At 41.1% G+C, this 25,222-nt stretch overlaps 2 protein-coding genes across 5 annotated transcripts in view; one reads left to right on the top strand and one right to left on the bottom strand.

The window, feature by feature from the left end:
* The window catches only part of MCF2L2 (MCF.2 cell line derived transforming sequence-like 2), a 273,630-nt gene that overhangs the window by 162,716 nt on the left and 85,692 nt on the right, over positions 1-25,222 (top strand). Inside the window, exon 15 of the mRNA XM_061166666.1 lies at positions 3,220-3,305. Within this exon, the coding sequence (XP_061022649.1) occupies positions 3,220-3,305 (86 nt within the window). The remainder of the gene's footprint in view (positions 1-3,219; positions 3,306-25,222) is intronic.
* Positions 6,764-24,215, bottom strand: B3GNT5 (UDP-GlcNAc:betaGal beta-1,3-N-acetylglucosaminyltransferase 5). Of its 4 annotated transcripts, XM_061166669.1 has the most exons (3): positions 22,571-22,759; positions 16,623-16,737; positions 6,764-10,420 (listed from the first exon to the last, which is right to left on the bottom strand). In XM_061166669.1, the coding sequence occupies exon 3, from the start codon at positions 10,118-10,120 to the stop codon at positions 8,975-8,977; it is 1,146 nt and encodes a 381-aa protein (XP_061022652.1). In that variant the 5' UTR covers positions 10,121-10,420; positions 16,623-16,737; positions 22,571-22,759; the 3' UTR covers positions 6,764-8,974. The 4 variants fall into 4 exon arrangements, with proteins under 4 accessions (XP_061022652.1, XP_061022650.1, XP_061022653.1 ...); XM_061166667.1 differs by lacking the exons at positions 16,623-16,737; positions 22,571-22,759 and adding an exon at positions 23,669-24,215; XM_061166670.1 differs by lacking the exons at positions 16,623-16,737; positions 22,571-22,759 and adding an exon at positions 23,757-24,215.

Raw genomic sequence — 25,222 nt, 5'->3', positions numbered from 1 at the left:
AGGAGATAGTGAAGGACAGGGAAGCCTGGCCTGCTGCCGTCCATGGGGTCACAGAGTTGGACCCGACTGAGCGAGTGAACAACAATCACAAAAACCTTCTGACATAGATGTTATTACACCTATTTTACTCATAGAGAAGTATGGTGCTACCCAAGGCCACTTAAAAAAAAAAAGCAAGCCAGGGATTCCCACCCAGATTTACCTCTCATACCTCGGTTTGTATGTTTTTCACTCAGTTTTCACTCTTTAAGAGATTTTCAAAGTATAGGTCACAGTGTAACAGTGAACTCAGGTGGGTTTACTAGCATTTATAAATAAATAAATAGAGTGCAATGGGATAGAATTTAAAATAGAATGTATCCAATCACAAAATCCCACAAACATTTTTCAGTTACATGTACATCTGTTGTCTGTTTTTTCCAATGCCACCAAACAATTAACTCAGTTCCACACAGTCTACCTGGAGATAGCATCAGATTCCAAACAATGAGGACTCAGCCTTATTAAGACTGCTCCCAAGCCCCTTCAGAGGCCAGTGGCAAACTCGAGTTGTCACCTGTGCTTCTGAGAAACCGGCTAGGTGCTTCCTAAAAGTACCTCATTAACATAAACCCAAGTGTGGTTGAAAGGGACTTGTTGTAAATATCAAGACACTCTTAACAAAGGAAATTTTAGGACCTCTGTGCCAGAAATAGGATGAAAACCAAATATCGATTTCTCAACTATAAATCACAATATAGATGTGTGTTAATATGTAAACATTTCTCCTGTGGACTGTGGTCAGATTTTGAAAGCCACTGCACCAAAACTAATCCATCTAAACCTTAGCAAAACACTGGTATACAGTGCAGTTAGCTGCAGGCTTTCATTAAAAGACTCCCCAGATCTGCTGTGAGTCCTTCCCATATATCCTCAAAAACATGGGTGTTGTATTCCAACAACCTTGATTGACAGAGGACTCTCCTTCCACCCTGACACCAACTGTCTGACATATGGCCATAAGAACATAGGTTGATACAACCAAGTCCATACCCAGCCATTTCAGCAAGCCTGTGAAGTCCTCTCATACATGACAGTCTGTAAATTAGAGGGGCATTATCATTCTGTATAAAAGATGACAAATTTCACACCTGCACCTTGAGTCACTGTTATTTTTCCATCACTATAATAGGTTGTCATGAAATAAGTGACTCTATAACCCACCATACTAACAATAGATCACTAGAGTTAGAAAGAGCACAGTTCATTTCACAAGCATAAGCGAGTTTTACAGTGAGAGGGAGTTTTGTTAATAATGATAGCTACTCTTTCTGAAGGTATTGCACGTTGTGGATTCAAAGGTGAATAAGGCTGGAGCTCAAAGTCTAGTGGTGTTTTTATCGTGGTAACATCACAGAGGAGGAACTAGAAAGGGATGCAGTGTAACATTAACTGCCATAGTAATTTGCTCAACCTTACATAAAAAAATGTGAAGAAAGACCTTTGATAGTGTGGTGAAAATACCTAGATTGGTTTGGATCCAAGGACTGATATTTAACTTCTGTATATGATTGAAATGAAAAATAAATCCTAGTCTCTGGTCAAATATATGTAATAAAGGGAACTAAAAATTTAGATTCTCATTGAAATGATATCCTATATTAAAAGAAAAAAAAAGAAACTGAATGGAAGATTGTTCTTATATTTTAGAGCTAAATTAGCAAAGATAGTATCTTAAATCCTTTATTTGTTAGCCTGCTTTCTGGATGTGATACCAGGTTTGGGAAGATATCTATAAAAGGATAGAAAATCCTTGGTTTTCTTTCATACACTGAACATTTTTAAATTGCTGTTTCTGTAGTCTGCATTGTGGATAATAAAACAACCTTAAGTTGACTGCGCTCTGCTAATTCAGGTAGAGGATTCTCTTGCATTGTCTACATCTTTCTGAGCAGCCTGTCACTCTGACCTGTTCTGCAAGCTCATCTGAGACTGGGCAAAGCTCATCCTTCAACTTTTAGCTCAAATTACAAGGAATCCTTATGTTTATTCATTAAATTTCCCTTAATGATACTTTTGCAAGAGGGCCCCTTCTAAACCTTTACTCTCTTTTGTGACAGTGTCAAATAACTCAATTAAACAGAACCTAGCAGGCAGGAAGAACTCAAATGCTGGCTAATTATTTACTTGCTCATTATTTGGTTAATACCTTTATTATAATACTCCCATCACTATCAGTATGATACACAACTTCACATCCTTGTTAAAATATTTTCTTGAAAGTAAATTGAGTAGGGGTCTTGTCTCTTCTTGAGAATTAAATGTCCAGTGTTATTCTGAAAAAGATCTGCAACCCTATGTGGCAGATAGTGCTATTACCAGAAGGGGGACCACCACACCCCACTTACAGGGCCCAAGAGTGGGCTATAACACTTGGAAATGAATTGTCCGAGGAGACACACGTACTGACAGAGCAAGGGAGTTTTTTGGGAAGGCGCTTGAGTGGAGAGTAGCAGGGGAAGCAAATCCAGGTTTGGCAGATATGGCAGGGAAACCTGCCACATGGCTCTCAGGTTTTATGGTAATGGGGTTACCTTTCTAGGTTGTCTCTGGCCAGTCATCTTGCTTAGCCCATATTTGGTCTGACTCAAGGTCCTTCCTGGTGGCACGACCATTTCTCAGCCAAGATGTATCCCAGCATAAGGGTTTCTGGGAGGTTGGCAGGACATATTATGGATTGGCACCTCCTCCTTCCTTTTGGCCCCTCTCAAATTCTCTCGGAAGCAGCACTTTGTTCCTTATCAGGACCTTCTGTTGTTAGACAGCTCATGTAAGTGGTTATTATTGTGCCCGGCCAAGGCAGGCAGTTGCATAGGGTCCATGTTCTAGGGGGGGAATCAAGAGATTCAGTGAATTTGCCCAAGGTCTTAGAGGTAGCTCATAGTGAAGCAGAGCTTCCAACTATCAGCTGGCTTTACCAGCTGCATTGGTGACCACTCTGCACTGCCCAAGGAGGCAGTGTGATGGAACGGGCTTGTGATTACCAGCCTGTGAAAAGTGGACCCCAGACTTATCTTCTCTCTGCCTTTAGCTCTCTTTCTAAGCTTGAGCAGGTCACAACTTCTCCAGACCTTGATTTCTAACCAAAGAAAGAGAAGACATTTGGGAATAGAAAAATAAAGGTAAGAGCCCTCCTCCCCAAACAAATAGATGATCATACCAAAATTTCTTTCACTTTAGAATGCAGAAATACTTGAAAGCAGTCATGATGCGGAGAACCCTGAGCCAGAGCAGCCTGACAGTTCCAAAAATCTTTCTCCCAGCAGGTAAGATTGCACATCCCTTTGTAGAAATAATTTTAACCCTTTAGAGGGGTGAGTGTGGCAGGGGGAGGAAGGTGGGATATACTCGCTTTTAAATCTCATAACTAATCTTTCCTAGAAAAATTCACATATTTATTCTGTATACTAACTAACCTTCATTCTTTACCCGTGAACAAAATTCATGAACTTCATAAAAGCAACAAGCAGGAGCTGAAAAATAGCATCTTCAAAGGCTTTTTAAAAACACTGGATTAACAAGAAAATTGTAAATGAAAAGCTATTGCTAATATGAATTATTGATATTAAACCATTTAAAGGATACAAGTTCCCCAGAGACACAATTTATACAAATGTAATGCTATTTGGGGGGCTTCCCTAGTGGCTCAGTGGCAAAGAATCTGCCTTGCAGTGCAGGAGATGCAGGTTTTATTCCTGGGTCAGGAAGATCCCCCAGAGAAGGAAATGACTATCTACTCCAATATTCTTTCCTGGAAAATGTCACGGACAGAGAAGCCTGGCACAATACAGTCTAGGGGTATTGATTGTATTGACACAAGAGTTAACACAATTCAATGACTAGACAGCAGCACAGATGCTTTTTGGCCTACAGAAAGGTGTCTGCATGCATATGAATGCTCTCTTGATCAGAAAGCCTAAATATTATGGCAGTTAAGACCAAAAGGATGAGATAGTTGGATAGCATCACCGACTCTATGGACATGAGTTTAAGTAAGCTCCAGGAGTTGGTGATGGACAGGGAAGCCTGGCTTGCTGCAGTCCATGGGGTCTCAAAGAGTTGGACACGACCGAACAACTGAACTGAAGACCAAAAGCATGAGAGGAAACTCACTTTTTAAAAAATCTTTATACTCAGAATTCTCACCATTACCTCTAATCTAGCATTTGTCATGTTTTTTTACCCACACCATTTGACTTATAAATTCCTTTGTGAGCTGCTTTTATCCCCCAGAGTCTATCACGTTTAGCTCTTAGCAGTCCTCCATAAACATGCTTGTAATGAAATGAACAAACATCTTTCGGAACTTGCCTCTTGATTAAACCTAATATTAGTTTAATTAGACTACTTGCTATTCTTTCCCTTTAAAGTGTATTCAGGGAAACATGTGGGCTCTTAGTGGTTGAAATAAACCTTTGAGTTATAGTAAAAGGCGCAATTCAGCATATATGAAAGTGTATTAGGTTGGGTTGTGTCTGAGATGAACCACTTGGCAATGCATTCTGTTGTTTTCCTTAATTGACAGTATATCATTGGGGACTTCTCTATTACTACAACCATACTTACTTTTATAATTGTAGTTTGTCTTATAGTGAATGCTTTAAGTTAATTGGTGAATTATTATATTATAGTAGTGGTTTAGTCACTAAGTCATGTCCAACTCTTTGCCACCCCACGGACTGTAGCCCCCCAGGCTCCCCTGTCCATGGGATTCTCCAGGCTAGAATATTGGAGTGGGTTCCCATTTCCTTCTCCAGGGGATCTTTCCAACCCAGGGATTGAACCTGGGTTTCCTGCATTTCAGGGAGATTCTTTACTGACTGTGCCACAAAGCAATGATTAAATCATACTTCTAATGAGAAATACAAATAGGAAATGTTACAGCATTTAATTTAACAAAACTATCTAAGATTCTTACAAAAGAACCTTGAGAAAAGGCCAAATTAGCTAGTGGACTGAGCAGGAGATAGGAGAAACTGTGAGATTACTCATTTTGTTCTCCCAGAAGCTTTGAATAAATACTATAAGATCATACCTTTGCTGTAACAATTTAAGCTATATTTTCTTTTTTACTTTTGATTTTATACTTTTGAGTTTTTATGTATAACTAAAACAAACTTGTTGGGCTACAGTTGGATAGGTATAATATGCTTGGCATATAGTAAGCATTCAGATTTTGTTGAATAAATTATAAACTTTTAAGTAGTACAGGTAAAATGTTATAACAGTGTCCATTAAGGGTTCTGAATAATTAATCTCTTTTCACATTTGGACCCCTTGCCAGAATAACATTACTTTATTATATTTGGCAAAAGTAATGGTTTTAAGCATTATGTGATAATACTGGGCATAGTCCCTACCTTTAGAACTTATATTTTAGCTAGGGAAAAAACACATGAAATGATTCCTAGGTAGCACAATAATATATGTGATTCAGTAATACTTTGGAGGGGAGGAGATGCTTAATGGAAGAGCAGAATTGGGGTTGTAGATATAAGATTTCAACAGCTTCAGGAGAAAGTGTTCCTGAAAAGGGAAACCAGTTTATGCAAGGTAAGGTTGGTCATGAACAAAATTTGTGATGGGTAATGGTGGCTACAAGGAGTGAAGGAGGAAAAGAAGATTAGATAAAACCTTGAAAACCAGGTAGAAGAGATTGGATTTGATGCTGGAGGCAGTAAGGAGCCTTTGAGTTCTGGAGCAAAGTAACATCATAATGAAAGCTGAGGCTAGTCCCACTGCAGAATGCAGTCACTGCAGGGAAAACATTGTTAAAGAGACATCTAACATTTCTCTCATTATTACAGAAGAACGAATAACCCTGTATATCAGCAGTTCTCTGTTCTGATTCTCACTGTAGCTGTGGTATTCAGTTAAAGTCCCCAGTACAGGTCAACTCAACTCTTCCAAATAATTATCATTTTAGTCCCAACTACAAACACCCCAGCCATGCCTCACAAGTAAAAAGTTCTACTGCAACCAAATAATTCAGATGCTTCCGAGTTTTAAAAATATATATTGAATCACACCATCTAGTATGCTAAAGAATCAAGAAAGAATCAGGTGAAAAGCAGATGAGCACATACTATGCACAAATCTACTGAAATACCAAACAGTGCAGAGCAGGCCTAAGAACATTCCTAACGTAAAGAGACTAGGGCTAAATTTGAATCAACATTTGGCTAGTTAATGATACCAAATAAAAGGAAAATGGTGTCTTAAGGCACTATGGCTATAGTTCTTATTTCATCTTTTCCTGAACAGTCTATTAGGAGAGAAGACTTCCCCCACTTAGACATTCCAGAAGAAACCTTTCAACAAACAAAAGAAGTACTTTAGATGGCTCCACAATGCAGAGAACACAGCAATCCTCTATCCTGGGCACAGCAGCAAGTCTGAACAGGAAACAGGATTAAGATCACGTATTACAGGCCTCTCTGACATTAAACAGAACCAGTTGATGACATAAACAAATAGTGTTCACCCACGAGTTTAAAAGCCTTTGTGAAAATACACATCTGTTGACAATTTTCAAGTTGTTTATTGGAAATCATAGATTTATTTTTAAAAACCCTTTAATTATTTTGCCATATAAGAGCAAAATTCAAATAATATAAATAATATTTTGGTATAAAATTAATAATAAGGAAAATAGATGCAAGCCAACCAAGAGGTAAAAGGTTTTTAGCAATAATACTGTATATAACCATCAATTGACCATCCAGGCTGAAAGTTTATTTTCCCTTTATTGATGACTTTTAAAAGATAGCCTTGCACTGAAGCACCAGAAAGTTTTTTTCCTTCCTTTTTAAAAGGTTGGAATCCTTTATTTACAATTATTCTTCTCAGTACTTTAAGTCTGATGAAGGAAGTATCTGGCAATTTCCTTATTAAAAAAAGGAAGTGCCTTCATATCTCCTCTAAATTTAAATGTTTCATTCTATGTTAAGGAAAAATAAAAGATGAACACAATTGAAGGGAACTCTTTCACAAATAAATAACTTTCACAAAAGTACTGATGTAAACAAGATCATTTTGATGGGCAGAGACACTGATGTTCTCAACCAATAGCAAATTTAAACAGTTACAGGGCATACATATGACCAAAGGGCAAATGGTATTAAAGGATTGACTAATAAAAATTAATTACAAACCTGCTTTGTCAAAATGCGCTTTTGTTCTCTACAGTTTTTAAAATTGGTCAGAAAATTTAAATTGTAATGATCTAAAAACCCTGAACCTACTCTGAAAGTAACTACAAACTAGAATGTTTGACACCGTAGTTTTGACATGAGTCAAAAATGCTAAATTATCTGAACAATCAATGTAAACAAGCTTCGATTTTCAAAATAGAAAAAATTAACAAAAAGTTTCTGTAAACAATGAAAAGCTACCTGCAACAAATTATATATATATTTGTATATATATCATCATCATCCAGTTATGTATACTGAGAATTCTTTTTTAGTTTTTTTGTGTTTCAGATGTCATCATTTCAAGTGATACATCTTAGTTTTCCCTAACACGCACCTCCGCAGACAAACGGTTTATAATCAGTTTAACTGCTTTTGCTGAAGTCACTATTTTGCCTTTCATATAATCCCCCTAACAACAGACCTCACCTAGTTCTTTCTGCAGTGAGGGGAGGTTGTTTGTATCACAGCCACATTTTCATCCTGCCATGTAAAATAAATCTAACTTCCACTATTGGATCTCAGCCACATCTCTTTTATTACAAGGAACATACAGCCTTACAAATGTTTTAAACTTCATTCAGGTAACTTTCCTATCACTTTCATTCTGAAATATTTAGAAGTTGAATATCACCTCTGATAGTCATTTTGATGAAAGAATAGATTTTTTTAGCTACTACAGTTTGGATGTTTAATACTCTGAGTTTTAAAAGCTAAACTCAAAACCAACTGGTTTATGAGACCCTGTTGGAGACGGGTGGGCTGATTTTAGTAATTAATACAATTTAGACATTAAAACTTTTATAAATTATGGAGAAAAGAGTCTCATAATGTTCTATCTTTCTTTTTGAATTCTTCTCCATTATTATATTCCTTTATGTAAACTACATTCAAATAGCTGCCTTAAAAACAGACTGATACTGAATATTTTAAAACCAGTTGAAATTTCATTAAATTATTGATAAAATCAACTTATCTGAATTAACAATGATTTATATCTAGCAAAGGACCCTCTGAGTAAGATGCTGTCCATGTTTTGTGTCATTGTCTAATAATAATAAAAAAAAAACATAATAAAGTACTAGTTAGGGCAGAGCTAATGACTTCTCAACTTTCACATTAAACTTTGAAAAAATATATAAATATATTTAAAATGACTCCAATACTGTCCGGGTAAAACAGCTACATGAATGTGACAGTAAGTGATTTGGCGGATTATAAAGAAATTGTGTATCTTCTCCTAAGTCTCCTCTGAAGAAGAGGAAACTTTCTTTGACCAGGTTCATGTACTTTCTTCCATGCCAGTCCTCCCTTGCCCCTACCAACTCCATCAAGTGCTCTTTAATAAGTACCTGGTCCAACAACATATCCATTTCTTTGAAATGTTGTGCTATACATTTACTTGGTATTTTCCAAAAGCAGTTATCCTAACACCTAGGCACCTTAATAACTTTTCTACTCCTCCGATATACTAATGGTACTGAGAACTTGAAATTCCCTTTAGTTTTGTTTTCATATGAACCTCGTCTAAATCTAAATTCCTTGAAATGAATTTAGGCAATGAAGTAGGTAAGTTGTATTGAAGGGCTTCTAGAATCAAAGAAACATTCTGATAGACTGGGCTTTCAAAATATTCCTCTGTTCTTCATATTCATTTCACTTACGGTATAGATAAACATTTAAAAGTTTTTTTATCCAGGTTTGGCTCAGTGACAGTGATAACATACAACATTCAAGTACTATTAGGCAAAGGCAGCCCTACAGGGATATGTATCCACATAGGTCAGTTTGCAAAGGAGGACTATCTTAATTATTCTGCAGTACATCTGACCAAAGAAACCTTTTGAAATTGTTTTTACTTTTGGGTCTGTGGCATCCCTCCAGAGGTCCTGAAGGTCTTCTACATGCCCATGAGATGTCATCATTTTTTCATAGATGCAAGGATGATAAGGAGTTTTACCTTCCCCGGAAAAAAACACATGGTATTGTGGTACGATCCCTATTTTATTGGCACAGAGGCCCATGAACACATCGTCTATGTAAAGGCTAGAGTTAAGTGTCTGTGATGCCTCATAGACTTTGGCAGCCACATCACCAGAGATCACGTAGGCGGCTCCAGCGGTATAGTCAGGGTAAGCCGGCCACTGGTACATTTCATAAGAAACATAGTATTTGCTGCGTTTGTCTCTAACGGGAGGGGCACCACGGTGAACACGACCAATCCAAAAGTCTTGAACACCAATTTGTTCTAAACTTTGAAGGTATTCAATAAGATTTGGCATATGAATAAATATGTCATCATCAGCAGTCATGAGGAATTTGGCATGTGGACAAAATCGATTTGCCCAACTAAACTGGAGAAGAAATTTAAGAGTAAGATTATAGAAAGAATCAGCAAAGTCTTGCTGAATTATATCATTGTACATCTGATCTTCCCAAACCAGTCTTCTCTGAAGTCTTTCTCTTGTCAGTGGGTCAGAAGGTGTTCCTAAGACAAACAGAGTTTTGATGTTGGCATTAAGTTGAGAGCAAACATACTTCTCATTGCCCCATGTATTCCTAATGGCAGAACGGCGATTGTAATTTTCAGGCGCAGTCTTTACAAACAGTAAGAGCAGGACATCTTGTGCTTGACACTTATCCTCATGGTTAATCAAGTACTGGTAACGAGGAACCCCCTCTTCACTGCGCTTAAGAGACAGGCTGTCATTCACAAAATTGTAGCTATTTATGAGGTATCTGTAAGAGTAGGACTTCATATGGCTCACGATGTGATTATCGATCGGTATCCAGAAGAACATCAGGCTTAGTACAAAACAAGTGGCAGATAACTGAATAAACTGCCATTTTTTTACTCTCCTGCCACTAACAAACATTCTGACGTCCATCCAGGTCTGTTTTTATTTAGGGTCAGTTTTAAATGAGTGCTTGCTTCTTCAAAACCATAGGACTGTGTATTCTGTAGAACAGATGTCCATGTTGGTCATTAAAAATGTAAAAGGAGCTCCTTATTTCATAAAATATTTTCTTTTAATACCATTGTTTTCGGAGATGGCAAAAGAACGGAACACACCGCAGAATGACGCTGGCACATCAGAATGCTCCCACTCTGACATCCTTCATTAAGTTCAAGGATTGGCCTTATGCAGCTATTCTGTGTAGTCCTTTTTGTGAAAGTTAAGTGCAACCTATTAGAGTCAGGAAGAGAAAAAAATTACAAGTGAATAGGTTACTGAGTTACCAGAAAGAAACAAACTACTCTTAATTCCTTAAAAACAATATGTAACCGGACTGATCTGGACAAAATGTGATGGGGCAGCTGGTGTTAAGTAGATGCATACAGCTGTTTATTTTTTCAGGGGAATCCAAGGAAAGGGAAAGAACCACCCTCTACCTTCTCATTCAGAATACAAAGACCCTTTTCTCTTCTCAAGCCTAGGAAGAAAACCTCCAAAATGTCTGTCATCTTACATACCTAAAGTTCAAGTTTCTTAAATGGGTATGTCCATGAATATATTGACTTGGAATATAGTCACAATGAAAGCAGCTATTATAATTCAAGGAATAATACTCAATGAAATGAAAGTTCATAATAGTAAAAATACATTAAAGCTTGCCCCAGACAAGGCAGAAATAGTAATATTTTTTTTTTCAAACCAAGTTTCATAATCAAGAAGTTGAGATATACTTCTCAAAAGCATAGTCCCAACTCTCTAACCAAAGTGACTTTTCTGTACAGTCGTCTTGTTTCTGTTCTCTTCCATTTGGAAACTCCACAGGCACCTCGAATTTAACATGTTCAAAACCAGCTGCACACACTGAGAGCACCAGGCAGTGCCCGCCTAGCCTGGGTGGTGGGGCCTCTCACACCCAGCTGTAATTCCCGTCCCCCAAGGTAACTCCACACGAGGGTGATAACTGCATGCAAAAAGCCCAAGGAGGACAGGAGATCAGAACCAAGCCTTAGCGATAATTCAGAGATCAGCACAGGTAAACTTTTATCCCCAAGGGTATAGATTTTTAAATTGCTAGCACCACTTAGGAAGCCGCAAAAGCTTTAAAAAAAAAAAGGAAAGAAAAAGGAAAAGCATAATAGAGAATGGCAGAGTGCATTGAAAGTAGTTAAGTATCATTTTGTGAAATTTTAAGTTTTGTGTGTAAATAGCTTCAGGGTTGTAAAGTAAAATGCATTTCTGTTGTAAGGTAAAATGTAAAAAACTGAGGAATACTGCTCTGAAGGCTAGATCAATACTGGTAATTTGCCCTTTGGTTTGGGTGGTCGTGGCAGACTGAATGAATGCTCTAGGGTAGGATGAAAGAACTCTTGAGCGTCCCTTGGACTGAAAGGAGATCAAACCAGTCAATCCTAAAGGAAATCAACCCTGAAAATTCACTGGAAGGACTGATGCTGAAACTGAAGCTCCAATACTGATACTGAAGGACTGAAGCTAAAACTCCAAAAATCCCCCTGATGCGAAAAGCCGACTCCTTGGAAAAGACTGATGCTGGGAAAGATCGAAGGTAGGAGGAGAAGGGGACGACAGAGGACAAGATGGTTGAATGGCATCACCAATTCAATGGACATGAGTTTGAGCAAACTCCGGGAGATAGTGAAGGACAGGGAAGCCTAGCGGGTTGCAGTCAGACATGCCTGAGTGACTGAACAATAACAAGGGTGAGAGATGGCAAGAAACGTCTGTTTCTGATGGTGGCATGTCTGCTTACACTTTGCAAAATCGCTTTCATTGGGGAGGTGGAGTGGGGGAGGGGCACTTCCTCTCAGTCTAAACTGTGCTGACTTCGTAGATAAGGCCCACCTCTGAAGGCCCAGCCCCTCTGCTTCTTCCACAATACACACAGAGGAACTGGAGGCGTCATGCAAAGTAACAGAATCTCTAAAGGCAGATTTTAAGACAGCTTAAGTGTTTATGAATTCTAAGAAAAATCTCAATTGAAACTAATTTGCTGTTTCTATTCCAAGAGATCCCGCTGCTGTTGCTGCTAAGTCACTTCATTCATGTCCAACTCTGTGCGACCCCATAGATGGCAGCCCACCAGGCTCCCCCAGTCCCAGAGATTCTCCAGGCAAGAACACTGGAGTGGGTTGCCATTTCCTTCTCCAATGCATGAAACTGAAAAGTGAAAGTGAAGTCGCTAGGTCGTGTCCGACTCTCTTCGACCCCATGGACTGTAGCCTACCAGGCTCCTCTGTCCATGGGATTTTCCAGGCAAGAGTACTGGAGTGGGTTGCCATTTCCTTCTCTCAAGAGATTCCGGGAAGGAAACAAAAAGGAGAGTAACCTTTGGAACCACAGGCAAAACTAGCTTCCCATTTCTGAGCAGCTGCGCTCACTATGTTCCAAGGGCAGCTAGCTTTGCTCTGCACCTATTCACAGTTGTCTACAAGCCAGAGTTTCTCACTAGACAATCAGCCCACCCGCCCAACTCTGCCAGCACCCACTTGCACCCTGGACTGAGAGAGGCCCTAGTCTCTCTCCCATGAATGGGTCTATTGCTCATCTGGATGGAGTGTTGCTGCTATAGCAACTCTATCACTATCTATCACCAAACAGCCAGCCCATAACATTTGTTTTGTCCCCTTCCACCCCACCACTTATATATTTCCCTCATTGTCCTATACTTCAACTGTTCCCAATTGGCCTCTAAGAGTCACAACGGCTTTCCGAAAAATGACAAAGAACTTAGTCATGAAGCCAACAACCCACACTACTTCTTAAGGCTTAGCACAGTGTGTGAAGTTCTAAGACACAGTTTCTCCACCCACTGCTTGAACTGTTGGAGCCACTGTTTACGTCAGTCACAACCAAATCTCCCTGATGTGATGATGTGAGTGTTGATGTGATGAGGGGAAGATCTGGGAATTCATAGAACCTAGGTTCTCTAATAACAAAAGAACACCCCCACTCCTCCAAAGTGAACTTAGTTATTAGGACGGCCTTTTCCAACCAAAAGCAAAAGCACCTCCATGATCTAAATTCATCTGTTAAAACTAAACAACATTGTCCCAACCCTGGTGTTGCTGATGGAGACCATTTACAGGCAATCAAGGCTTACCCTTCTGGGTTCTCACTGTCCATAAAGCTTCTCTAAGGCACACCTTCTAGCTTCTGTATTCACAGTGCTAGGCTGGGGGCTACAGTGAAGCCCACAGGCCTGTCTGACCTAGAGAAAGAAAATGCTGGACCTCACAGGAAACAAAGTGATCCCAATAATGAATGTGAGCTCAGCAACCGTCCACAACAGAATGCTGTGGGTGCAGCTTCCTTTGTGCCCACACTGCAGCTGGGTGACCAGTCAACTGCCGAAACCAGGGCTACCCGGTTTGGGGCCAGGTTTATTGTATAACCTCAGGCACCCCTCACTGCACTCTGCTTTAGTGACTCAATCTGCAAACTGAGGGCAAAGATCAAAGTATTGTTACTGAAGGAATACAAAAATTACAGATGATTTCAGAGCCTGCTGAAAATAGGAAACAGAGAAGGCTCTATGAGAGAACAGAACAAAGAGCTGCTTAGGGGAAAATATGCAGATATTTGGACTATAACTTGGGTTTGCTTCTATCTGGATTGAGAGGAAGGTATAGATACCCTCAGTTTTCTCTTTCCCAAAAGAAGTAGTCAGAAGAATAAGAAGTTGAGTGAATAAGAAGTTGAGTAGGAATATCAGAAAAGAATGTGGCAGACCTCACCCCAAATACTTTTTAGTCTGGAAGCTATGCCCCTCAACCACTCAAGAATATTTCTTCACAAGAGAGCTCTTTAAACTTCTCTGATTAAAAACAGAAAACAAAACAATTAATGCATCTAGAGGCTACAGGTTTCCCAAAATGAACCCTGACTTTTTTCTACTTCACTCCTGCTGTCAACTCATTTCTTTGTTGAGTTTACTTTTGTAATCCTAAAATATTATGCAGAACCTGCTACAAATTTTGAAGTTTTAATTAAGATGATGAGGCTGGCATTTTAATTTCAAGTTAAACAACCTCAGTGTTCAATGTTTCAGTTAATCTTACAAGTGTGTGAGTGTTTGCTATAGAAATACACCAGGCATGGTGGCAGTCATGAGGTAGTATTTTCTGGTCTCTGCTCTGAAAGCACCAACAATCTAGTTGAGACAAGACTCACAGCATGCATGTGGGAACACAGTTCCCCTGGACAACAACAGGCATGTCACAGTAAGGTTCACTCTGTATGTCAGCACCAATCTGGGTCATACCTGCTCTAGGCACAATAGGAGTGTCCCCAGGAATAGAAATCAGTGACAGCTAGATCACAAGGGCCTAGGATGGTCAGGATTTCTGTGGTTGCAGAAGGACAAGGAAGCAGTTTCAGGCAACAAAGGAAAGAAATATAATATGGCAAATATTTGAGAAACAGGCATGTATTAATGTTTGAAAGCAGGGAGGTTGGGGTGTACTTATGGAGAACCTTGAAAATAAGGCAGAGAAGACAGTGAGTGCCCAGGGCAGCAAGTTCTTTTTGTTTTTAGTGATAACTCCCTTGTCAATATTTATTAAGCTTTATGCAGAAATCTGGCAGTGGTACAAAGGATGGATGCAGGATGCCTAGAGATCAGACTCTGGGTTATATCAGGACTTTGTACTGAAGCAGGCAGGCTTCCCTGGTGGCTCAGCCTGTCAAGATTCCACCTGAAGTGCAGGAGACTGGGGTTCAATCCCTGGGTTGGGAAGATCCCCTGGAGAAGAGAATGGCTACCCAGTCCAGTATTCTTGCCTGGAGAATCCCATGGACAGAGGAGCCTGGTGGGCTACAGTGCATGAGGTCACAAAAGAATTGGACATGACTGAGCGACAGAGCACACACATACTGAAGCAAAATGAGGTAAAAAGGGTCTAGTCTAGGATGGTGGAGGGAGGGAGGGGAGGAAGGGATAAAGACGACCTTCTCAACTCTGTGGGAGAAGGCGAGGGTGGGATGAGAATAGCATTGAAACATGTACATTATCATATGTGAAACAGATCGCCAGTCCAGGTTCAATGCATGAGACAGGGTACTCAGGGCTGGTGCACTGGGATGACCCAGAGGGATGGGATGAGGAGGGAGGTGGGAGGGGGGCTCAGGATTGGGAACACATGTACACCCATGGCTGATTGATGTCAATGTATGGCAAAAATCACTATAATATTGTAAAGTAATTAGCCTTCAATTTAAAAAAGGAAAAAAAAAAAAAGCCTCAGTGGCAGGTGATGAGTGACCTGGGACAGGGAGTAAAGAGAGGAGAGAAATCTAGGTTCAAGCATTACTGACAGAGGAAGGAAAACTGGTTTCCTGAGTCAGGAATGAGGTGGGAACACATTTGCTTTTAAGCTGTGTTGATGGAGATGTTAAGAGAGACAGCAAGTAGGGAAGTCCAGCAGGTAATCTGAGCCTGGGAGCAGACAGCACTGAAGTCCAGTGGGCGCCCTGAGTTATAAAGACAATGGCGGCCATGAACACGGGTGAACTCTCAAGGAAGCAGAGCTGAGCAAAGGCCTGGAGGAACAGTCAACTCAGGGGAAGGAGAAAATGCAGGAGTCAAAAAAAAAAGAGAAACTATTTTAAAGGGCTGGTTCATCAGAAAGTTAAGATGGGGTAACAAAGGTCAAGGGAAACAGTCGGAAGGCAGGACAGACAAGGCCTGTCATGGAGCTCAAGTGGGAAGACAGACCTGGGGCAAACAGTGAGAGCTGTGCTGGGAGCCTGGGGGACTCTCAAGGTTGGGTGTGGGTGGGGTTGGGGAAGGCATCTTCCAGGAAAAGCAGCAGCACTAAATCTAGACCAGAGTAATGTTAACTAGAGAAAGCCAGTGGGTTTGAATTAAAAAAACATCTATTTGTTTTTTGTTTCTAATTAAGAAACATCTATTTGTTTCTTAACCACTATTTTAGACCACCATTGTAATACATTAACAACACCCAATCTTAGAAAAACTGTATTTCTACATATTACCTAGAAGACATGTGACACTCAGAAGTCCAAGGAGCCCTTGTTTTATGGTGTAGATGTTTGTTCACACTCCCACCCACACACTGAAGACAACTTACCAGCAGGAAAAGTCATTTATGTGGCTTCATTTAGAACTACATTATTCTGAAATTTCAAATTCTAGTCCACTCCCTCTTCAACCACAACCTCTAAGCATTCATCTGGAATCCTCCGCCCACCCCCTACCTGCCCCCTAACACCTCTGGCCCATCCAGCCGTCTCCTGTCTTTTCTTCTACCCACCTCCCTGTCTCAGATGCAGGGTCACCTGGCACCTTTGCCCTCTTATCCCTGGTCCCTGTCCTTCCACCCCAGCAACCCCAGACCTTGGGTCATTCCCGTATTCCCTATAATTCCTGTCAGGCTCCTGGAGAAACAGAACTCACCAGACAGACAGTACCGCCACAACTGCTTAGTGCTGTGTGACCGTCCTCCACCTGTTTTGGACCTTCTCCCTCTCCCAGGCTCTTCACTAGCCATGCTGAATCTTCCCCCGTCTTCCTAGGATGAGAGGAAGTGCAGTGCTCACTCTTAGCTGACAACTTCCCTTCCTACCTCACAGAGAAAGTAAAAGACATCACACAACTGTCACCGTCTCATCCCATCTGTGCTTCCTCTTCAGGAATTCCCCATGCTGGGCAGCCTGCTCCGTTCCCTCTATACAGCACACTGACCACTGTCAGGGGCCAGGCTAGGGAGAGGCAAGTGAAGCACTCATTTGGGGCACAAAATGTAAAAGTGATAAAAATATGACTATAAACTAATGTTGCTCCTCCAGCAAGTCACAGACTTTTTTTTTTTTTTTTTTTAAGCCTTACTACTTGATACTTTGAAGCTTAAGTTTTTATGACTTAAAGTCCCATGTGAGACACAACTTTTGGTTCCTTTCCAGACATAACTCAAAGGAAAGAAAGATAACATTTTCTCTCTCATCTTTATGTTACATTTTGTTTTACATTCCAAGTACTTTTTTCCCTGGCTTGCTCTGATCATTTATTCCCTATTAAACATAGCTAGGATAAATCCTCAGGAACCAAACTGCCATGTTAAAGAAATCAGGTATAAAAAGCCCTGAATTTACCAGAAAGGCTATGATTTGATCTTCATAGATTTTTTTCTTAGTAAAATAGGATTTGGTCCTAAGAAACACAACTGGTTACTGTTTAGCACTAAGTCTGTTTCTATTTGCTCAATAAGAAAGGTGGCAACCTGAAATGTGAATGTACAACTCACATTTTAAGTGGGAAAAATGAGATATTCTCTCAATTATATTTTATTCTTTAATCAAAGTTAAGTGTCTTCAATATAAGGCTACAAAAAAAGGACACATTCCATGCAACAGCTATCTTTAAGTGTTTTTGTGACTGTGACTAGCTATGAAACTTAAGCTCAAGCTCTGGGCAAAGATTAAAAGCCATGTGGAATTGTTATTCCTCCACAAAGAATACATTTTAGAGTTAATTCTTGATCCATTGTTAGTCTGAAGACTTTAAATTCCAGCTCTGCAAGCATGGATCTGGGACAGTGGGAAAAGTTGGTTATAAAATGTATAGTGTAAATCTAGCAAATTGCTCTCCACTTACATAAACTATGCTATATGTTTCTTTATAAGTTAAACATGGTTGTCGATTTCTGTTTGCTGGTTGTGGGAAAACTAAAAATAGGAAAATACAAAATGAACAAACAAGTAAAGACAGGCTCCAAGTAAAGATAAGCACTAAGGAAACTGGTGACAGAGGGATTATAGAGTATTATCATATTTCAGAGGAATTATATTAAAGGTTGCTAACATTTCCCAGTAACCAGTTTGATTATACAGAATTTGAAGCAAACAAAAGAGCTGAAATATAAAAAGGGTCTCGGAGAGCTCATGCACTAGCTTTTCTAAGCCGGTGTTCATTCTGTGTTCATTTCTGTATTCATTCTTGAGGCATATCGGTTGGGTTGACAGGGTTGCCAGTTCTTATAAATGTAATTTTTGTCAGTTTTGTTCTTGCCTACTTAAGGAGCAAACTTCTCCTTATGCCTCATGTAGCAACAGTTGCTAACATGGTGTGTTTACTGTGCACCCGGAGCTTTATGTAGACAGTAGCTCTCTCAAGTCTCACAACAACCTATGAGGGAGAAGTTATCTTCCCCTTTTTCAGAAGAAGAAATGGAGGCATGGAGACATGGTGTTAACCCGGTAGCCTCCATAAATTCCAGACCCTGTGGCAGTTCAGAAGCAGCTGATCCTGTACAGCCCTGTCCCTGAGTTCCTGACCTGCTCTTGCTGTACTCCTAGTGTGATGGGAGGACAGAGAAGCTGGTGGGGCAGAACCAAGAGAACCAACTCTAGAAGGGAAAAGATTTGCTTCCCTGTCTGAAGTTGGGAGTCATTTATGTTTTGCTACCTCCTGCATTTCACCTGAGAACTTGTTTTCATTTTCTCTGTAACACAGCCTTTTCCCAATCTTCTATCTCGTTTCCCTCCTTCCTTTCCTTGATCCCAGTAGCACCAGACAACAGGCAAAAGTGACAGTTTGAGTCACTTTGGGTACAAAAAGTCTTTCCTGCACATGGAAGATTGGGGTATTTAAGGGAGGAGATTCAAAGTGGTACATGTGTGCTAATAAGTCGCTTCAGTCATGTCTGACTTTGTGCGACCCTGTGGACCACAGCCTACCAGGCTCCTCTGCCCATAGGATTCTCCAGGCAAGAATACTGGAATGGGTTGCCGTGCCCTCTTCCAGGGGATCTTCCCAACCCAGGGATCGAACCCATATCTCTTACATCTCCTGCATTGGCAGGCTGGTTCTTTACCACTAGGGCCACCTGGAAAGCCCTCAAAGTGGTAGAAGGAAGTAAAGAAAAAAGTAAGGAGGGAAGGAGAAGACAGTAAAATGCACATGACTCAGAGAGGATGTTTTAAGCAAGTATTCAATGAATAAGTATTGGATGAAATGAAAGGAGAGGATTCATACACAGCTGAGGTTAAATTACGATATGAAAAATAGTGATTTCAAAATATGGTGACAATATAACCTGATATAAGCCTGCTATATAAGCTATACACTTTGGCCTGTTATCCAGTGGCAACATATGTCCTGTTCTGAATGCAACATTTGATTGTGGGTTCAGAATACAAAAAATAAATAATGGTGTAAAACGTAAGATACACACACACACACACATATATCACATTTCCATCTCAGCTGATCAGCATTTATTATAATAAGTAAATTACCATTTAAACACCTGCCCTGTCCTAGACATTATGCTGTACAGCCCTGAAGTAGGTAATACCTACATCTAAGTCATTCAACAAGTATTAAATTATCACATACTGTGTGGTAGGCCACAGGCAGGATGCTGAGAGGGCTTCAGAGATGTTTCCAGGGTAGATCCACTAACAGAGTAAAAAAAAAAATGTTCCAGTGCAACCTGGAATCTGGGGGTGGGGGCAGGCAGGGGGGCGGGCAAGAGAATAGAAAAATCAAGTGTGAAGGTGAACAAAAATAATTTCTATCCTAGTGCTCCCATTTACTAGTCACATGAGCTTGACTTGTCTTTAAACCTTGTACCAACAGTGTTTTCTGAGGATCATTTTAGATGATCTACTGATAAAATGTGGTCCAGATCAAGTGTTCGATATATGTTAATTTCCTTTCTCTAGAAATTGTTCATGCATCTTTACCATGATGGTTTAGTTAATAGATGGCTGATATTCTTTAGGGGTTATTTTCCTTTCAAAGTGATGAGCTGTACTCTTAATATTCTTTTCAAAAACTTTTATTAGATATGAGTTTTTCTAAGTTCTGATCTGATTGCTAATGGCTATTAAGATGTCTCAAACACTATTGTGACTGAAAACAAAGGTATCATTCCTAATTGAACATGGTCTTCCATTATCCTTGACAGGAAAGAACAATATGGTTCCCACAAGCACTTAAGAACACACTTCAAATGACACAGTCAAAAGATTGTAAGGTCCTGTAAAATATAGAGAAGGAAACCTGAGTCAAGTTTTTAACTTACTTTTCTTAGACCACAATAAAAAAGTTGTCGAAAGTGTTGTAGAAAAGGAATAAAAGAGATAAAATATGAAATTTCAGGGAATCTAAAGCTGTGTAATAGTACCCTGAACTTGGAATTTAGGGAGCTTATTGCCTTCAGACTTAGAGGAATATTCCTTTCTGTTAAAAAAAAAAAAAAAAAAAAAGCTGACTTCTAGTGTTATAATCTTCACTATGGAAGATAAATCTTAAAAATAAGTTACTGGTCAAAGCCAGTCTCTGAATTTCTAGCATTTAAATGTAAAGAAATCACTTTTGCTTTTTCAGAGTTTACATCTCACTTGATTGAGTTTTTTATCTTTAAACATGAATTCTTCTATCTCTTTTATATATGCAGACTGTAAAAAAAACCATTCTAGATTTACACTGTTCTGGCTGAATCTTTGCTGGCAGAAATTCTGTATCTAATGGCAGCGCTCTTATAGTAATTTGCTGTTCCCCAACTTCTGGAACATAGATTCAATGTATAGTTCTCCTCACAAGATTATTCAACAATGGAATAAAATAATGGCTATGGAAGTATTCCCCCCAAAAAGTATAATGTACCATAAAATGCAAAGCTAAAATTTATTCAGTTGAGTATATACAATGTTCCAAATATACAAGGATACCTTTTGTTACTTTAAGAGAAAATTTCCTTCTGAATTGCTCCCAGTTTCTTTTTACCACATCCTATGTTCTGATATGTAGATTACAGTCCAATTGGTTCTCAGAAAGAACTCTACCCTGACAATTTGAAAGTCACTGAGAGCAATGATTCTAGCCAAAGTGACCCATTTAAAAAGATGACCCATTTCAAAACCCATGAGTTATTATTCAAGCTGTTCTATATTTGAGAATTAGAAAGTTATTTCCTTTTCTTACAATCTCATTTGAATCAGTCTTTTATAAAAAGGAAATTTGATCTCTATTTTAATGAAATATATAAGTTGACATTTTCCCTTGCTAAAGCCTGCACTTTATTTTGAAAATTCTTCTCCACCTTCTGATGATTTGTGTTTGTGCATGTGTATGTGTATGTGTGAGGTCAGAACATTTAGTGCAGTATCATCTATGCTTCCTAATCATCCCTCACTTCTCATTCCTCAAAACAGCCTCTCTGAGCTGCAGCTTGAACTCTCCCTGTCATAACACTCATTCCCATCTTCAGGTGCTACAGAGAGCCCCTGGCGACTGAGGTTCGTCAGACTGAGTCACCCTCATCTTCAGAGGGGCTCAGTAAACACTCATGGAAAGTGTCTGTGGGAAAGAAGATGGGAGAGAGAGAGAAAGTGGAAGAGGGGAGAATCATTTATGTGTTTAATGGAAACATATCAGATATTGAATTTATTGATATCAGATATTGAATTTATTGTTTTTAAAAGAAAAAGAGTTGACTCCAAAAAGCAGCCCCACCCCTGCACAGTGACAAGATGTAAAATCTACTGTAAGTTTCTTATGAGAAAGTCATAAACCTCAGGTGCTTATAACCAGTCCCCCTTTCAGAAAGTTCAGGACAGGATCTTTTCAGCACCACCACTTAATGCAACTATCTTCAATCTTCCTTTTCTGGGTCAGTTTCAGCTTCTCACATCCTTCTCCCTGCCCCCATAGGGACCAGGCAAAGTTTCCCAAAATAAAGGCACAGAGGAACAAATCCAGTTCTAATGTATGTGCTTTCATTAGAGAATTACCCTAAATACGACCTCCAAGCCACCACCAGCCACCGAGCGGTACAACGTTGGTGTCCCTTTAACATGACCCATAACCTATGAACACCAACACTGGGAAAGAAAAATATAGGGTGTGTTGTCAGAATCGGATGAAAAGTTGCTACTATGGACCTGCGTAAGGGGCATCTGAGTAAACAAATGACTCTGTTACTTCAGGAAGCAAAATAAAATTTGGCAAAGTCAAAGGAAAGCGTGGCCAGGACCTCCCCGCTTAGAAAGAGGTCTCATTTCCTAGTTATCCCGCCTGCCTACTTCCTTGTCTGCATTGCCCCAGCCAGTAACTCACAGAAAGCTTCCCCAGTCTGGCGGTTTCCCAACTTCTCTAACACGACGCAGGATCTCTACCCGAATTCACCCCTGCAGCCTAGGTGTGGGCGCAAGGTTGGGGGCCCCCAGCCGGAAACTGAGGGCCGCAGGGCGCGGCGTTACCCACCCGGCTCCCGCGCTTCGGCCGGTTTCGGCATCGCGGCGCGGCGGCCGCCTCGCTGGAGCTCGTAGGAATGGGGACCGGCTCCGGGGAACTTCACCCTCCCCCCCAGCCGCGGAGCTCCGGGCCCCCCAGCCTACCTGCTGCATCTGGACGGCGGCTCGGCCCAGGATCGCGGTCGCCAAACGCCCGCCCGCAGGCCCGAATGAACAAAGGCGCCCGGGGAGGGAACGTGCCTCTTTCTCCGCCGCACTCGGGCGGCGGGCAGCCCTGCCCCGCGGCGGATAGAGCGGCCCCAGCTTCCCGACGCCCGGCTGCGCGCGCTCCGGACCAGGGCCGCGAGCCGGCGCCGAGCCCGGGGTCAGCTACAGCCTCGCCTCCCCGGCCCCAGAGATCATTCCAATCTGAAGTCCTGGAGCCGCCCTGCGAGCGACTCTCTTCCCCTCTCAGCCCTGGCGACCTCGCCTTGTCCAGAGGAAGCAGAACAGACTCCTTTCCCGCAGCCCGGGAGCCGCTCCGGCTGGGAGGCGCGGCGAGGCGGCCCGGCCTGGCAGGGGCGGGGCGGAGGCCAGGCCGGCCAGGAGCCCTCGCTGCGGACCAAGGGAACCCGTCTCCCCTCACAAAGAACAAACCAGATGAGGAGCTGCGATTTATCCCCGCCGAGCGGGCTGGAACTTTCCCCATTTAGTGATCCGGAAGGGAAGACTACATTTCCACCTACAGGGGGCCTGGGCCCCAGTTAGGATGCGGTGGGATACGGAGCATTTTAAAAAGACTACGATCGATCACACATATTAATTCCATATGAAACAACTGGAATTGTTGTTTATATGTTGAGTATATGATCTCCATATACTTTGCATTAGGAGACAGAATTTGTTGGACAAGTGATCCATTTGTTCAGAACACGCAACGGTTTACTCATCTACGGGAGATAAGTTTCGATTGATTGAGTTGCAGTTCTCTGAGCACCTTATTTTCCTTTTCAGAGCGAGAGTTCTAAGGGCAAGCTAGACTTTAAAAGATATCTTGTCACACTACTTACGCCCGCCCCCTCCCCCTGAGCTTCAGGGGGCCTCGGTGACAAAAGAAGGAAACTCAATTTTACTGCAAAGAGCTTTGCGACAGCGGTTCGTTTCAGGAATACAATGGGCCGGTGGGAGAGACTCACTCCGCCCTCCAATGAGTTTACTTTCAAGCCCAGCTTCATTTCAAAGAAAACTTAAAGCAAAACTCACCAAGACCAACTCCTTAAACTCCCAAATCGCAGGTCGGCACTCCTCCGGCATGGGATCTAAAGTCATTGATTTCTGGAACAAAACTTACTCGCTTTAAATCTTAGGCAGGGGCTGGGGAGTTGGCTCTCGGCTGGGCTCGCTACCCCAGCGGGAAGCGGGCTGGAGCCGGCGGATAGCTGGGGGACCCAATCAGGGGCTCCCGGCGGAGGGCGGGGGCGCGGCAGCCGGGGCCCTTGTCAGCGGCGCGGCCAGCGCGCAGTGTGCTGCGTTTCCTGCACTTGGCGTCACTCCGAAGCCCAGCCTGGCCTACCCGGTAGCCACCACCCCAGCGTGTAGGTGAAGGTGATGCGTCCCGCCTGTCTATTCCTGTCGGTGCAAGGCAGCTCCAGGAAGTGCTTCTCCACACCTCTTTAGTTAATTGAGATCATTGACTCAGATCATCGGACTTCCCTGGTGGCTGATGGTAAAGCGTCTGCCTACAAGGCGGGAGACCTGAGTTCAATCTCTGGGTTGGGAAGATCTCCTGAAAAGGAAATGGCAACCCACGCCTGTATTCTTGCTTGGAAAATCCCATGGACGGAGTAGCCTGTAGGCTGCAGTCAGTCCATGGGGTCGCGGAGTCGGACACGACTGAGCGAATTCACTTCACTACTCAGATCATCAACTATGAGCCAGGATCCGCGTGACTGTCCTCTTTGAGGTGTTTTCCCCATTCAGAATACTTAATACACATAGTAGACAAAATCAGAATATAAATTTCCACTGAAGGGATTAAAGTATAAAATCGTTTTGGGGTTTGGTTTCTTATTCCCCAGATGTTGTTCTAGCATCCTCCTTATAAGAACAATTATTGTCATTTAACAGTGGTGATATTTTGAACGATTTTGTAATTGTGCAATATATATTTAAGAATATATGACATGACAGAAAAAAAAATTAACCCTTTATTTCAGTAAAGTAAAAGCTTTGGATTTGTTATTGTAAAAGGAATGGCAGGTAATGACTTGCAAGTAGATTATGGAATCAATTTCAAATTGTAAACACAACATTGTACTTGTTATTTCTAGCTAGATTTTTAAAGAGGTTTTGTAATTGCTTTCTTTAGCTCCTAGCATATGGAGCCATGCAATTATTTTGTTTTATATATTACCTATAGAGAGTGTGGCTCAGTATTGCTATTATCTACTCAGACCCAGTATTGCTATTATCTACTCAGACCTCATGGCATGTCCTATCACAGACAGAAATATTCAGGAATTTTGACTTGTAAGGGAGTCGCTGACAGTGACGCATAAATAAGCTAATTTATTGTTAGTACAGTGCAAATCACTCGTTTTACCTATGTGAAATAAAATCCTGATGATAAACCCGCAGATATTTCCCCCCTAGGTATCATCTGTATATGTCAGATTTATGTACAAATGTTTAATTGCCATTATATTCCCATCAGGTCATTTGGAACTAGGGCCACATAGATGCAGGTATCACACATGTGTATTCCACATGCTTGCACACATAGGACTCTGTCCTATACAAACTGACTGAAACATTGAT

This window comes from Dama dama, chromosome 19 (genome assembly GCF_033118175.1).
Source record: "Dama dama isolate Ldn47 chromosome 19, ASM3311817v1, whole genome shotgun sequence".
Taxonomy (NCBI): domain Eukaryota; kingdom Metazoa; phylum Chordata; class Mammalia; order Artiodactyla; family Cervidae; genus Dama; species Dama dama.
The sequence above is the reverse complement of the archived record's forward strand: the minus strand, read 5'-3'. Positions and strand labels throughout refer to the sequence as shown.

Excerpts from the sequence above, each read along its gene's own strand:
- B3GNT5 (XM_061166667.1), bottom strand. The coding sequence starts at position 10,120 with ATGGACGTCAGAATGTTTGTTAGTGGCAGGAGAGTAAAAAAATGGCAG.